This window comes from Rhinatrema bivittatum, chromosome 9 (genome assembly GCF_901001135.1).
Source record: "Rhinatrema bivittatum chromosome 9, aRhiBiv1.1, whole genome shotgun sequence".
In the NCBI taxonomy this organism is placed as follows: domain Eukaryota; kingdom Metazoa; phylum Chordata; class Amphibia; order Gymnophiona; family Rhinatrematidae; genus Rhinatrema; species Rhinatrema bivittatum.
In genome coordinates, this window is record NC_042623.1 from 137,527,569 (window position 1) to 137,543,022 (window position 15,454).

General features: G+C 39.5%; 1 protein-coding gene across 5 annotated transcripts in view; it reads right to left on the minus strand.

Annotated features, from left to right (window-relative positions):
* Positions 1 to 15,454, minus strand: part of PIK3CB (phosphatidylinositol-4,5-bisphosphate 3-kinase catalytic subunit beta) — a 430,104-nt gene that overhangs the window by 205,460 nt on the left and 209,190 nt on the right. For 4 of the 5 annotated variants that reach the window (XM_029615665.1, XM_029615663.1, XM_029615662.1 and 1 more), the window contains one exon: positions 12,315 to 12,338. The exons of the other annotated variant lie outside the window; for it this stretch is intronic. In XM_029615665.1, coding sequence (XP_029471525.1) covers positions 12,315 to 12,338 — 24 coding nt within the window. The remainder of the gene's footprint in view (positions 1 to 12,314; positions 12,339 to 15,454) is intronic. 5 annotated transcript variants of the gene reach the window in all.

Consider the following 15,454-nt stretch of genomic DNA (forward strand, 5'->3'; position numbering starts at 1 on the left):
CTGTAAGAGGTAGTGATTTAAGAACAGTAATAATTCAAAAACGCATGACAAACAGAGAATCTCTTGTGGCTAAAGGACGGAAATGAAGAAAATGGGTAACCTATGTTAACTGATTGTAACCTATATAGAACAGCAGTTACTACTCGTAACAGAAGGCATGGGGGTAATGTGTATAGCACGGCAGTTATTACCCTTTAACAGACCACATGGGGTAACCTGTACTGAGTGACAGTTACTGCCCTTTAAAAAAAAAAAAAAACAAACACAAAAAAACCAACCCAACAACTTGCTGAGCAGACTGGTTGGATCATTTGGGTCTTTTGCCTGCAAACATTTATTATGAAACAGTTCTGTTTTCTTCTCACATCAAGCAGGAATTTGGGAACCATACAACAAACTCTCTGTCATGTGTGCTGGAAGAATATAGAACCACAATGCCAGAAGTGGCGCCAGAAGCAAGCATCCAGAGAAAGCGAGGGGGGGGGGATTTAAAACCTGGGGTGGGGTCAAGAATGATTGGGATGGGATTAGGGGAGACAAGTTGGTGAAGAGGGAAAATGTTTAGAGGGTGGAGAGGGGTGGAGGATATGGGCTAAGTAGGAAACAGTGAGTGTGCAGATTTTGTTTTAGTTACAAAGCGTGCACTGGGTGTATTTGAACAGCAAAGCTGGTCACATAAAAGGTGATCATCCCTCCTCCCACCCACAGGCCGGCTGTGTCAGAGAGGAGACATTTTCCCTCCTTCCATCACTCTCCCCCCCCCCCCCCCAAACTTAATAATGCTGGTCACTTTGGCCATTGATAGTTCTGACTCTCATGAAGATTGTTGCCAAAGCAGCCCCTGCTTGAAAATAGTGAAGACCACTACATTATGCTATGAATCTTGTCTGAGTAAAGAATATTTAAGTAGTACAGGACAGGTTGCTTTAAAGTTAAGCAAGTTTGCTTACAATAAACTGTTTTCCTTAAAGAGTAGGATGAATTAGCCATGACATTTGGATGACAGTCTGGAAGCACTGAAATGACCTCTTTTACTAATAGAGCTTTTGTTCAACTGAGCATGTTCAGGAATTCCTGCAGCCATTGCCTCATGAGCTCGTCAGTCGATTTTAGAACGATAGTCGACTCTCCAGGGAAGTGGGCAGATATTTAGCATGGCTAATTCATTCTAGGGAAAACACCATTTACGGTAAGCAAATTTGCTTTTTCTGTTAATAAGCAGGGCTCAATTACCATGATATATGGGAAGTCCAAAGCTGAAGATTGCAGCTGAACATTTACTGAATAAGCAACCCAGAACTTATGTAGTGCATAAAGCACAATCAGGAATAAATATACTGCAAAGGGTTAAAGCTTGATACAGGGAAAAGCCTATATTTTTAAAAAAAATGCTTAATTGCACACAGAGGAACAAAAGGTTAAATGTGATCTCACACAGAGGAAGGGTACTTTATGCAAAAGGACAGGAAGAGCCTCCTTGCTTTGAAGCTGTGAATCTTTCTGCTTACTGCCTGCTGTTATAGTGATTAGCACTACCTGCTGCTTTGAAAATTGTGTAAAAACCGCATGGCTGCGTAAACAAATATAGGCACAGCGGTGCTATTTTTAAATACTTTCTCATTACTGTGTGCAGATGAGCAAGAGAATAAGAATTTATCTTCTATAATTGTCTATATTACTGAAAATACATCAGTAACTGCACTGGTAAAGGGCAACAGGGCGAAAGCCAAGAAGTGGGACAGAGGGGCGAGCAGGGAGGCAAACGCCAGAGACAGGAAAAGAAGGGCATGTAATTGGGTGTCACCCCCAATAAGAGGGAGACATGTAGGGACTGACAATGTGAAGAGCTTTGTAATGTGAGAGGGGCAGGGCTAGAGCCTGGGTGATATGTCCAGCAAGTATAAAAGATTGACGAGAAACAGGAAATCGAACAGCTAGCAAGCTATTGAAGAGAATACAAGCTTGCGCGTGAAAGCCTTCCTAGTGCTGTTCTAAGATTCCCGCCCATTTGCAGTGACTTCACCTCCCTAACCAAACAATCAATTCAGAGATTTTGCAGGGATGTAAAACTGCCACCAATTTGTATATAGCTCAGCTTTGCTTTTTATATGCTTTATTATTTTATATAATGCTCAATTGTAATCTTACTATTGCTAAAAGAAATATATAATTAACTTTTCCATCAATACCCTCTCCAAGTATTACTATTTATATAGGAATATAACAGAAAGGAAAAGGGGGAAGGGTAGATGAATGTGTGATCGGTTCTCAGAAGTAGACATTAGTGACTGCAAGCGCTCACACCAGAACCCTCAGCATATGTACAGAATTGGGCAAAACCTAAGGATCTTTGAACCCGCGCATAACACAGAGCCCATCATATAAAGAAGACTACTGGGTGAATGACTATGCAAAACTGCTTTTCCAAATTTAAGGTCAATCTTTTGGGATACTGTCCATGCAGTAATGAGACACAAAGGTGTATACTGACAACAATATTACAATTTTATAGATATCTTCAAGTGGTACTGCTTGTACATGAGCCCCCTGAAACAGCCATGGCTGTGATTTGAGCCTTGATGGCATCTGATCTGTAAGCTGCTAGAGTATAGTAGTGTTCAATGCAGTCTTCTAGCCAGTTAGGCAATGTATGTTTGACCACTGCTTTGCCTAATCTATCAAGATCATAGGACATAAAGATCCGAGAAGCCTGGCGATGAGGCTGAGTTCTTTTCTTGTCCTGAGGAATCACTCTGCTAGGCAGGTATCACCACCAGGTACAGACAGCTTCCGTATAAGGGGGAGGTCTTTAAGCCACCAGGAACTATGTCTCTGCTATCCCCCGCTTTTCCGATGGCTGTGTTTTTCTCCTGAGGCTGGCTATCTGGTTAGCTGCACCTACTGCAGTCACTGATGTCTTAACTTTGCTGTCCCCAAGGAAACATACTGCTGGGCAGGTGACATAAGTACATAAGATTTGCCATACTGATTCAGACCAAATATCAATCAAGCACGGTATCCTGTTTCCAGCAGTGGCCAATCCAGGTGATAAGTACCTGGCAGGATTCCAAGGATAGAGAGATTCCATGCTGCTTATTATTAATGGTTTGTGGACTTTTCCTCCAGGATCCTGTCCAAACCTTTTTTAAACGCAACTACACTAACAACTTTCACCGTATCCTTTAACAACGAATTCCAAACTAAAAAAATATTTTATTAGTTTTAGACGTATCACTAGTAACTTCATTGTGTGTCCCCTAACTTTTGTATTCTTTGAAAGAGTAAACAACCAATTAACATTTACTCATTTCACTCCACTCATTATTTTAAAGACCTCTATCATATCGCCCCTCGGCCGTCTCTTCTCCATTTAGGCTGAAGAGTCCTGAAATCTTTAGCCTTTCCACATAGGGGAATTGTTCCATCCCCTTTACCATTTTGGTTGCCCTTCTCTGTACCTTTTCTAATTCTGCTATTTCTTTTTTGATATAAGGTGACCAGAACTGCACACAATACTCAAGGTGGGGCATCACCAAGCACAGATGGCTTCCATAAAAGGGGATGGCCCTTAAGCCACCAGGAGCTCTCTCTCTGCTATCCCCCTGCTGTTTCTGCTGGCTGCACGTGTCTTCTGAGGTTGGCTATCTGGTTACCTGCACCTGCCATAGTTATTGATGTCTAACTTCGCTGTCCCAAGGAATCGTGCTACTGGACAGATGACATCATCAGGCACTGACAGCTTCCCTATAAGGGGGAGGTTCTTAAGCTCGGTTTGCCAAAGGGTGTGCCCCTTAGTGGGTCTTTTGGGCCATTTACTCTGCCTTCATTGTTGCTAATTATGTTATTTTGCAGATGGCGTAAAGCCCCTTCACCAGCCTCACTCTCAGACTACAAACGCACGCTCCACCAATACAAAAGCAGTACACAGAAAACAAAAAGAGACTACTATGCCCGTCAGGTTCATCACCTCATCTTTGACTCAAAAGCCCTATTCGCCTTCGTTTCCAATCTCACTAAACCTATCACTCCTGATATACCACCCGAATTCTCTCAGACCAAAGCAGACGAACTGGCTCTTCATTTCAGCAAAAAAATCTCTGACCTCCTCAATCAACTATCACTAACCACTAGCTCCCAAGACAACACATACCTTCTCCCTAACAAAGATATACAGCTTAAAGCATTCGAACCCATCACTCTCACAGAGATACAATCAGTGCTGAAGAAAATGAAACCTTCATCACACCCTTTTGATCAAATTCCTTCCAAAATGCTACTTCTCATTCCTGATACTATATCAAAATCCCTTGCCGAAATTATAAACTGTTCCCTCTCCCAGGGTATCTACCCAGATGATCTAAAAACAGCTTCAATCAAACCCCTCCTAAAAAAACCGAATCTAAATCCAAGTGATCCCAACTTCCGCCCTATTTCCAACCTTCCATTCATAGCCAAAATAATGGAAAAATTGGTGAACACCCAACTTTCCAACTACTTGGAAGACCACGGCATTCTGTCTCCAAACCAATATGGTTTTCGAAAAGCTGCAAGCACAGAAACACTACTTCTTGCACTTTCAGACTTCCTCCTCGCCGGCATCGATAAAGGCAAAGCATTTTTACTAATCCTCCTCGACTTCTCGGCGGCCTTTGACACCGTCAACCATTACCTCCTCTTAAAACAACTGGCAAATATTGGAGTGACAGCTACTTCACTAACATGGTTCAAAACCTTCCTGGAAAACAGAGGATATAGGGTCAAAATTCACAATACAGAATCCCAATATCACCACTCCACCAGAGGGGTGCCACAAGGTTCATCCCTCTCACCCACCCTATTTAATGTATACCTCCTACCACTCTGTCAACTACTCACAAAACTAAGCCTTAAACACTTCCTCTTCGCGGACGACGTACAGATTGTGATCCCTATAAAAGATTCAATCTCGTCAACAATGGAATATTGGGATAGTTGCTTATTAGAAATCAAACACCTCCTTACCAGCTTAAACCTAGTCCTTAATGCGTCGAAAACGGAATATCTCCTTATAGCACCTGAAAACAACATCACGCTCTCAAAGCCACCTACCCTCCTACAAACCACCCATGTAAGAGATCTAGGAGCCATCCTAGATAACCGTCTTAACCTCAAACCATTCATAAACCGAACTACAAAAGACTGCTTCCACAAATTACATATTCTGAAAAGAATAAAGCCACTTTTCCACGCGCAAGATTTTAGATCAATCCTGCAAGCAATAATCTTCTCCAAACTAGATTATTGCAATTCTCTACTACTAGGCCTCCCAGCTTCTTACACCAAGCCTTTACAAATGGTACAGAACACAGCAGCTAGAATACTTACAAACTCCAGGAAAATCGACCATATCTCCCCCATCCTCAAAGACCTTCATTGGTTACCGATCCACTTCAGAATTATGTACAAAACCATTATGATTATCTACAAGAACATCCATCAACACACTCAACTTGACTTACAAATCCCTTTTAAAAAATACACATCCGCCAGACCCATCAGGGAACATTACAAAGAATCACTTCAGGTACCTCATGCCAAAACTTACCAACATAAATCCTACAGTTCAAGAGCTCTTTCATCAGCAGGTCCAATCCTTTGGAACTCCATCCCACCGGACTTAAGACAAGAACCATGTGCCCCAACTTTTAGGAAGAGACTAAAAACGTGGCTTTTTAAAAAAGCGTTCCCAGAACTGGATTAAATTCCCCACCCATCAGCACAAACACAAAGTTAGTGAACTGTAATAAACCCACTAACTTCATACTCAGTCACAGCATCTTATTATTATACTTCACAACAGCATCATATTTGATCATTTTTGCTACTCATCTATATTTTTATAATACTATACATATTTATTAATTGATACAGTTGGCTAAAATGTTAATATTCTTCCTTCAGTTTCCTCCCCCTTTCAGATCCTAGTTATTTTTCCTTGTTTTTTGTAACTTTCTCACATCTTAAATATTGTTATTATATCTGTTAAGTTTCATTCTATATGTGACGTTGAATTGGGAAATGTTTTACTATGTTACTCTCTGCCTTTACTCACATTGTTAATTGTAAACCGGGTTGATGTGATTCCTATCATGAAACTCGGTATAATAAAAATAATAAATAAATAAATAAATAAATTTATATATTAGCTACACAATGGGGATAAGATTACTTTTATTTTGTAGGTTTTAAAGTTCTATAATGGAGGGGTTAATTCCTGTAGTGTTTGGTAGGGGAAGATATGTAGATCTTAGATTGAAAAAGTCCAAAGCGCATCTACACAGGCACATAGTTTCAGTGAGCCAGCTCCCCACTGAACCAGCTGCTGAGGACTATAATACTCTGACTTTTATACAGGTGGGTTATGTGAATTCTCAGTCTGTTAAAAATAAACAATATTTATGACGACACAGGGTCTAGACCCGGAGGCATGCTTCCATTGTGGAGAGCGGTGGCATGTCGCCAGAGGATGCCCCTGGATTGAAGTAGTAGTTATGGATTCTAACCTAATGGAGTCTCATAGTTCAAATCTTGTTGATGTTTCATACCCTGGATTTAGTAATTTTGTGGCCACAAATGAGCTGGATGAGATCCTTACACAAGCCTTGGTAAACAGCAGAAGTTTAAGGACTCTTGTCCAGAAGGATCTAGTCAAGGAAGTACCAATAGATTACATGAGACCAGCAACAGTACCCAATCAGACAGGTTGTGTGGACGACACTAAAGATCGAATTACATCCTGGACTTATACCCTGTTGTTCTTGGATATGATTTTCCCAGTTTGAGATTCTCTGGGGCCAGCTTATAACTAGTTTGACTAGCTCCAGAAGGCTTCCCCCTAAACTCATATCAGGGAACCTAAGATATCTAAATCACAAAGGCAATGCCTTTGGTACTGCGATAGAGTTCCACCTGGGTTAAAGGAGGTTCCCCAAACACTTTATGGTCCCATAATTCCTCCAGAAGAAGATTAACTAGGATAGTTATAGGAGCACCCTAGGGAAAGAAGAGGTAATGCACCGAATAGTCAAGGGAAATCTAGAACAGTGGTTCTCAACCTTTTTTCTGTCGGGACACACCTGACAGATGGTTCTCACATGCATGACACACTGAACACATGACCATCATAGGGCTAAATGCAAAAGTACAGTTTGCATCCACAGGAACCCCCCTGACCCACAATTATGGATGTAAAGCAGAATTGACATTCCTGTACAACTCGCCTTACAAAAAATATATTCTGGTTCTAGCGTCATCTCAGTAACAGCAACACAAACTCCAACTACCAGGCTCAATAGCCCTACTTATAAAAAGACAGCAGTTTATCACTAATGCATGTCCTCTTGACAAAATACAACAAATAAGACTGATACAGTAAAATGCCTCACCTCAGTCACATACACAGAACCGACCTAACATACTCCCAGGTTCTGCATTAATGCACATAAACTAATCCGCACACAGTTACACTTGATTTTATGGAATGCACTCAAACAGTAACAACCCTACCTATAAAAAGGCAACACTAGGGCCTGATTTAATATTTGTAAACAGCAATACACCTATTAGGAAAACAGAACTAGCCAAGCAGCTATAGATCCCAACACAGAAATAATTGTATAACTATACTAACAAACAGAATAAATGTTTCACAACAACTATGAACAGAATATCCAACAATTAAAAACTCATTATTTATTTATTTTACCTTTTTTATATACCAAGACTTTCATTAATTACTTCAAGTCGGTTTACATGATTCTTATAAAACATGGATAGATAAAACATTCTTCAAGCAGTTAAAATTGGTACCAAAATTACCACCTATATGTTGCCCAAACTAAACAATCATAGAACAGAACAACAATCAATTACAGGTTACAAAAATATTCAGTCTCGATAAAGCAATTTACCTATATCATGTTTCAAACATTATATTAGACTAAGTCCATTAAAATATTTACTTAAAAATAAAAACCAAATTAAAATCATAAAATAATCCTAACATAAAATAAGTAAGTAAGTGAATAGGGAGAGGAATTATACTGTGAATTTAGCCAGTTTGCATATAAGCCTGCTCAAACAACCACGTCTTCAAACCTTTTTTGAATGTGCTTACATTTGTCTCCAGTCTGATATCAAGTAAGAGAGCATTCCAGTGAGCTGGTCCTGCCAAGGAAAGAGCTCTCTCTCTAACCGAAGTCAGGTGAGCTAATTTAGGTGAAGGGATAGATAGTAAGGCCTTTCCTGATGACCTTAAATTTCATTGTGGGCTGTGTATATGCAAAGATGCGTTAAGCCATTCTGAACTATTGTCATAAATGGATTTTTGAATTAATGTCAAGCTTTCATATAAAATGCGAGATTGAACAGGTAACCAATGAAGTTCTATCAATAATGGTGTAACATGGTCATACTTTCTTTTATTGGTCAAAAGCCGTGCCGCTGCATTTTGTAACAACTGCAAAGGTCGAATAGTAGACGCAGGAAGTCCCAACAATAGGGCATTACAGTAATCTAATTTTGTTAACAGAACCCGTAGCACCGTGCAAAAGTCATTTCCATGTAAATACAGTTTTAATTTTCTCAAAATTTGTAATTTATAAAAACCTTCCTTAATAGTGGTCTTGATAAAAGCTTTCATGTTTAGTTCCATATCCAAGATACATCCAAGATCTCTGACCTCTTGTTTTATATTAAAAGTTGGGTAAGAGTTAATATCAGTTATGACTTTTTCTGTCATTTTGTTATTTATATACAAGATTTCTGTTTTTGAATTGTTTAATGAAAGGGACATATGCGTAAGCAGCTGTTTTATGGCTGAAAGATATATTGCCCAAAGCTTCAAAGTAGATTGTAGAGAGTCTTTTATTGGCAGCAAAATTTGTACATCGTCGGCGTACAAGAAATAGACTAAGCTTAGAACAGAGAGAAGTTTACGAAGTGGGGCCATATAGATGTTAAAGAGCGTTGGTGACAAAGAAGAGCCCTGGGGAACCCCTGTGGGTAACTTAACTAGATTCTGTCAAACCCAATTTTACTTTAAAAGATCTGTTGCCGAGATACGATTTAAACCATGAAAGTTGACTGTTAACCCAATTTCCTGTAATCTAGTAAGCAAAGATTCATGATTGATAGTGTCAAAGGCCGCCGATATATCCAACAGAATTAATAGGTATGAATTGCTTTGGTCCAATCCTCTTAAGATGGTATCTGAAAGTGATAACAATAAAGTTTCCATGTTACGAAATTTTTGGAAACAATTGTGATGGATAAAGTAACTGATTGTCTTCCAAATATTCCGTCAATTGATGATTAACTACTTTTTCTAAACGTTTAGCAAGCAATGGAATTGTGGAGATGGGGCGATAATTTGTCAATTTATCAGGATCTAGTTGTGCTTTTTTTAAGACTAGGCTTAACTACCGCACATTTTAAGGAGTCGGGAAAAATTCCTTTTTCCAGAAAAATGTTGACAATGTCGGCCAGAGGTCGAGCGACAATGTCTGGCACAGATTGGAGCAATTTTATCAAGATAGCATCATGTGGATGACTGGCAGGGTTCATCTCTTCTAAAATACTAAGAATTTCTGTTGAAGATACTGTCTCAAATGATGACCATTTGGCTGAAGGATTATATGGTAGTGAAATCTCTTGCTTAGGTTGCGTATTGAGACTATTTAAGAGTACTTCTATCTTCTCAGTAAAAAAGGTGGTAAACATTGGGGTTATATTCCAGCTGTGCTGAAGAAAAAGTGCTATTTTTAGTATTGGTAAGTTCTGAAACATAAGCAAATAGGATATTAGGCTTAAACTGAAATTTATGAATTTTCTCAGCATAGAGTTAATTGACGTGTGATATTTGTGAAGACGTGACCTGTAGTTAGCAAGGGACACCAGGTTGGGATGTTTGCGCCAATATCTTTCAAGGAGTTGTAGTTGTTGCTTTAAGGCTTTAAGCTGTGTGGAAAACCAGGGGGCTTTATATTTCATATTAGGGGATATCCATTTCTTGATAGTGGGACATATTGAATTTACTAATTCCTGTGTAGACTTCTCCCATGAGCTTATAGAGTGAGAAGTATTCGTAAGATCTAAATTGGAAAGTACTGCCGGTAGACTGGTTGTAAGATCCTCCATACGACATGGTTTTTTAAACTCAATTTCAATTTTTTATAGGTGGATTAGGATTAGCTATAGGTATTTTAAGTAAGAGCTGCGATGTTACCAGATAATGGTCTGACCATGGAACTGGTAAACTGCTAGGAGGAATTTTAACTTCAAAAGCTTCATTAATAAATACCAAGTCAAGCATATGGCCAGCCTTATGTGTAGGGGCATTAACAATCTGGGTAAGACCTAAAACCTCCAGGGTAGTAATAAAAGACTCACAACTATCAGAATTATTTAAAATTCTCCAAACACCAATAAAATATTTCAAAACATCAGACATCACATAATATTCAGTAATTAAAATGGCAGTCAATCAAGAAAAATAAACTTAAAAAGCCACCTTTACTAACCCCCTCCAGCAGCTCTCCTACTCTTCCATGCAGGCCAGTAGCACTCACCAGAAGCAGTAGTGGCTGAAGCTCTGTACTCATGGTCCTCTTCCTTAGTGTCCATGACCAGTCTCTGTCTCTCACACACACATACCAGTTATACCTCCATGACCAGTTTCTTTCACACACCAATCATTTCCCGACCAGTCTCTCTCTTACATATACACCAGTCACTTTCCCGATCAGTCTCTCGGATACACACACACACAGGCTTCCCACTTCCATGCTGTATCTCACACAAACTCAGGTTTCTTACCCCTATGCTAGCTCTCTTCACATACACAGGCTTCTCATTCCCATAATCACTTTCTCTCTCACACACACACTCCAGTCATCTCCCTGACCAGTCACTTCCATTGTCTCTCCTATATATACACACACCACCTCTCTGACCAGTTTCTCTCAATCACACACATGCTCTCTCTCACACACTTTACATAAATGATCTCAATCAAATGCTCTCACTTATACACAGGCTCTCAGTCACAGTTACACATGCACTCTCAATCACACATACTGTTCTCACAGACAGGCTGGCTGTCTCTCTCTCTGTCTTATTTCCTGCCCCCCCCCCCCCCCAGCACAAATGGTAGCTGCAGCAGCCTCCTCCCTCCAGCTCCCACAGGCCAAGAAAGAAGAATCCCATCGGCCACGGGAGGCTAATTCTGCTGTCTCCTGTGCAGATTTCTGGTTGCTTCTGATTTTGCTCCGGGCCCATGCTACTGCTCGGGGCTGCCGCTGCTTTTTCATACAGCATGGCTCTTTCTTCTTCCCACACACCCCCCTGCACATCACTTCCTGTTCCGGGCCAGGGTGGGGGCAGGTGCAGGAAGAAGAAAAGGCCCAGTCACAGTTGCCAGTCTCCACTAACACTGCTGCCGTTCCCATCCGGGCTTGAATGTGCTGATAGCCCGGGTGGCAACTGCAGCAGTGGAAGATAGCCTGCCTCTCGCTCTGTGAAGGAAGAGGGGGGAAGAGCAGCGGGAGAACAGTAGCACGCGACACACCTGCTGCTGCTTGGCGACACACCGGTTGAGAAGCGCTGATCTAGAAGATAGTTCCTGTGCCAGGGAGGTAACCCTGGTAGAAGCAGGCACTTGACCTGGGAAGGTCAAGCTAAGGGGAAGGGTATATAAATGAGTGTATATCAAGATCCCTTAAGAGACCAAGACGAGGTATTTAGCCTTGTCCACCTTCAGACAGTCCAGAAGGAAATTCTAGTTCCAGGGTGTTTCCCTAAGCAGGGGAATAAGAGTAGGTACAGGAGGATAAAGGAGGCCCTTGGGACGAGAATAAAGCAGCTCCTACTACAAGACTAACCTATTGCTTTAACTTTTGAATTAGAACTGCTGAGGTAAGCAGACCCTTTTCTGTCTGGTTTTCTGTTACATTTGTAAATAAAGCTTTCCAACCATGAAAAGGCATATAACTATATGCTAACAGAAGCCTCAATGGATTTATACCTTTTAAAATAACAGAATTAAAAACAAAGCAATTGTCACTTTAGCTGTTCCAGCAAGCTTCTACTACAAATTGGCAACCTTTGGCACTAGCAACTGATTGGTGTCAATGTCCCATTTTCTAATCAAGATAAATTTAGTCCATAAACAAGCTCACAATAACAAACCTATTGTATTTGCCAAAGGAATATTTATAACCAGAGAGAAGTTCTGGTAATTGAAAAGTAGTTAGCAAATAGGAAAATACCTACAGTACCTGAATGTAATCCACTTTGAAGCGCTGAAAGAAGTGCAAAAAGCAGAATATAAATAAAATAAAAAGTAACTTCATGGATTTGATGGTAACCAACTACCACTTCCAAGTGTCAACAACTGTACCATGATAAAATATGTAACAAGGTGTAACTAAATAAAATTTTTCTACATTTCTTAAGTCTACAGGTTATGCCACAAAGAAAAAGTTTGAAACAAAATAGCTGTCTGTTTCCATAATGCTCAGTTACTTGCTACATTTGACCTATTAGCATAACTTAGAATTTCAAGGCACTAGTGAATTTCATAATAAAGGAATAAAACATGTTTATGTTATGGCTATGGAAATACAGTTTCATAACAGCTCAAATTAAAGTTTTTGTTTGAGGTTTACCGAGTCCCCATATGGAGTATGTATATTCCCATAAAGTCTAAAACAACAGACCAGCCATAGATCTGGTAGTTGATTACACCAGCTGATGTAATACAATTCCATGAAGTAAAATATACAAAAGTCACAACGTGATTTTGACCTTATGACGTGAAATAAACGATTATATTTTCCTAATTTGAACCAAAGTTCACATTTTCCTGTTAAGAAAGCACACTGTAGCTTGGCAAACAAGCTGGCCAATTTAAAGCAATTTAGGACTCAATTGAGACAAAAAAGAATAAAGTGCCATAGTATTACAGATGAGTGAACAACTGAAAGTCCAATTTAAATCTGGCACATTTCATTTATATAGTTTATTTTCTGACAAATGTTGGCATATTATGCAATTTTAGTAAAGCTTATTTACATTTTTAATAAGAAGAGTGACTGGACCTATTGTGTGCTCTATTCTGTGTGGCAATGGGAAGTCTGTGTTGCTAGGACCAAAAGCATCCAGTAATATTAAAGAACATTATGATTTTTGGAATCTTGAAGGTATGCAATTGATTTTGGTACTTGTACTTTATTTTGAAAGCAAGTTCAGTATTAGCACTCAAAAGTACTATCGGAATAGTTTTATCCTTAGCACTTGCAGATAGCAAAGCCCAATTAACAACAGTTTACAAGTCAATATTTATCAAGTAGAGTCATATCAGAGTCACAAAACATATATATTTGAATCAGAAATAGGTTTCATGGCAAGTACAAAAGACAGGCTCTATTTGCCAAGAACGTTAACACGAGTACAAACACTTCTGTAAATCGTTGTGATCTTGTTTTGGAACTAAGGTATATAAAATATCTAAATGAGCAAACCTTTACTAAATAAGCTCCAAGTTTTTATCAGAATACATTTTGGGTCAAATTGAGCCATGACTTGTAAATTTCTCAGCATCGCAACACCACCTAGCAGCAGAGGAACAAATCCCTCATTGTTGGCCTTTTCCAAGTTTTTTTTTTTTTTTTTTTGGCTAGTGCCATAGAGCCAATAAAAGACACCAAATTCATAGTTTAAATTGGCCAGCAGCATTCAAGAGACACATACAATATTCCATAAAATTATATGGTGCTCACTTAAAAATGCTTTTAGACATTATTCCCCCTTGAGCAAATGCTATCAACAGTATTTTTCTACTCAAGTGAAAATTAGATTCCATATCTAAAGCAAAGGAAAATACAGATATCCAGATATCAGATGCTATGAAACAGAATATTCACAATCCAATTCATTATCAATTCTAGCATTAAAAACAGTGCAAAACTTTTCCCTAAGTATCTGAAATCATCCATGCACAGTATTATTGGAAAAGATAAGGCTAATAGCCAAGTCACAGTGGCAAGCTTAGGGCAAGGTATAGCAATCATGCCAACTAAGTTTAAGTCAAGGAAACAAACATACACACAGAGGATCAGCAATGGAAGAAAAAATAATGCAATTATTTTGCGTGCTCTCTAATTTTGCAGTGGATATTTCTAATGAAGCTAAATGTTTAGGATTAAAAACTTTGAGAGGAGAAAGTAATTGAGCCACTTAATCTCCATTCAGGGACGTTAGCAAACATTTTAACTGTGTACACAAAATTTCATTTTTTATTTAAGCTTTGACTCATCCATTAAACTACTTCAGTGGGCTTTTGCAAATCTGCAAAGGATATAAAATTACTTATAATGGAGTGGTCTCCATTTCCTTTTCCAGGTCCTTTGATTAAATGAGTCCAAGGAGATGCCAAAAATGCTTTGTTAGTTTACACTACTATGCATAATATTATTCAACAGGGTTCACAAGAAGTTGTCCCATTCTAGCTCCATTCCTGCAAGAAAATCGGGTACTTGGTCAGTTCCAATCTGGCTTTCGCAAATGTCTTACTACCAAAATCTTATCATCTTTGTCTGGAAATCCAGAACCCCAGGGTAGCATTCTCTGAAATGCTCCCTGTTCCACGCGCAGGTCCCCAGATGCAGGCAGAGCTCCGGAGTCTCAATGCGTGGATGAGATGATGGTGCAAGGAAGAGGGATTCAGTTTTGTAAGGAACTGGGAAATCTTTTGGGGAAAAGGGGGGGGGGGGGGAGTCTTTTCTTAAGGGATGGACTCAGCCTTAACCAGGATGGAACCAGGCTGCTGGCACTAACCTTTAAAAAGGAGACAGAGCAGCTTTTAAACTAAATCAAAGGGGAAAGCTGACAGTCGCTCAGCAGCGCATAGTTCGGAGGGGGAGGTATCTTCAATGTATACTAATGAAGCATTAGAGTTAGGGCATCCCCAACAGAGAGGTTCTAATAATAAGAAAAGTAGTTCGTGCCTATAATTAAAAACTCACCTGAGCTAAAAGATTCCAATTTATCCCTGTCAACTGAAAAGCGGAATGTAAATACAAACAAAACACACACTTTGAAATGTATATATGCTAATGCCAGAAGTCTAAGTAGTAAGATGGGAGAATTAGTGTGTATAGCAGTGAAAGATGATAAAGACTTAATTGGCATCTCAGAGACATGGTGGAAAGAGAATAACCAATGGGATAGTGCTAGACCAGGGTACAAATTATACCGCAATGACAGAGAGGAGCATCTTGGTGACAGGGTGGCCTTTATGTTGGGATGGCATAGAGTCCAACAGGATAAAGATCCTGCATGAGACTAAATGCACAAATGAATCTTTATGGGTAGAAATCCCTTGTGTATTGGGGAAGAGAATAGTGATAGGAGTATA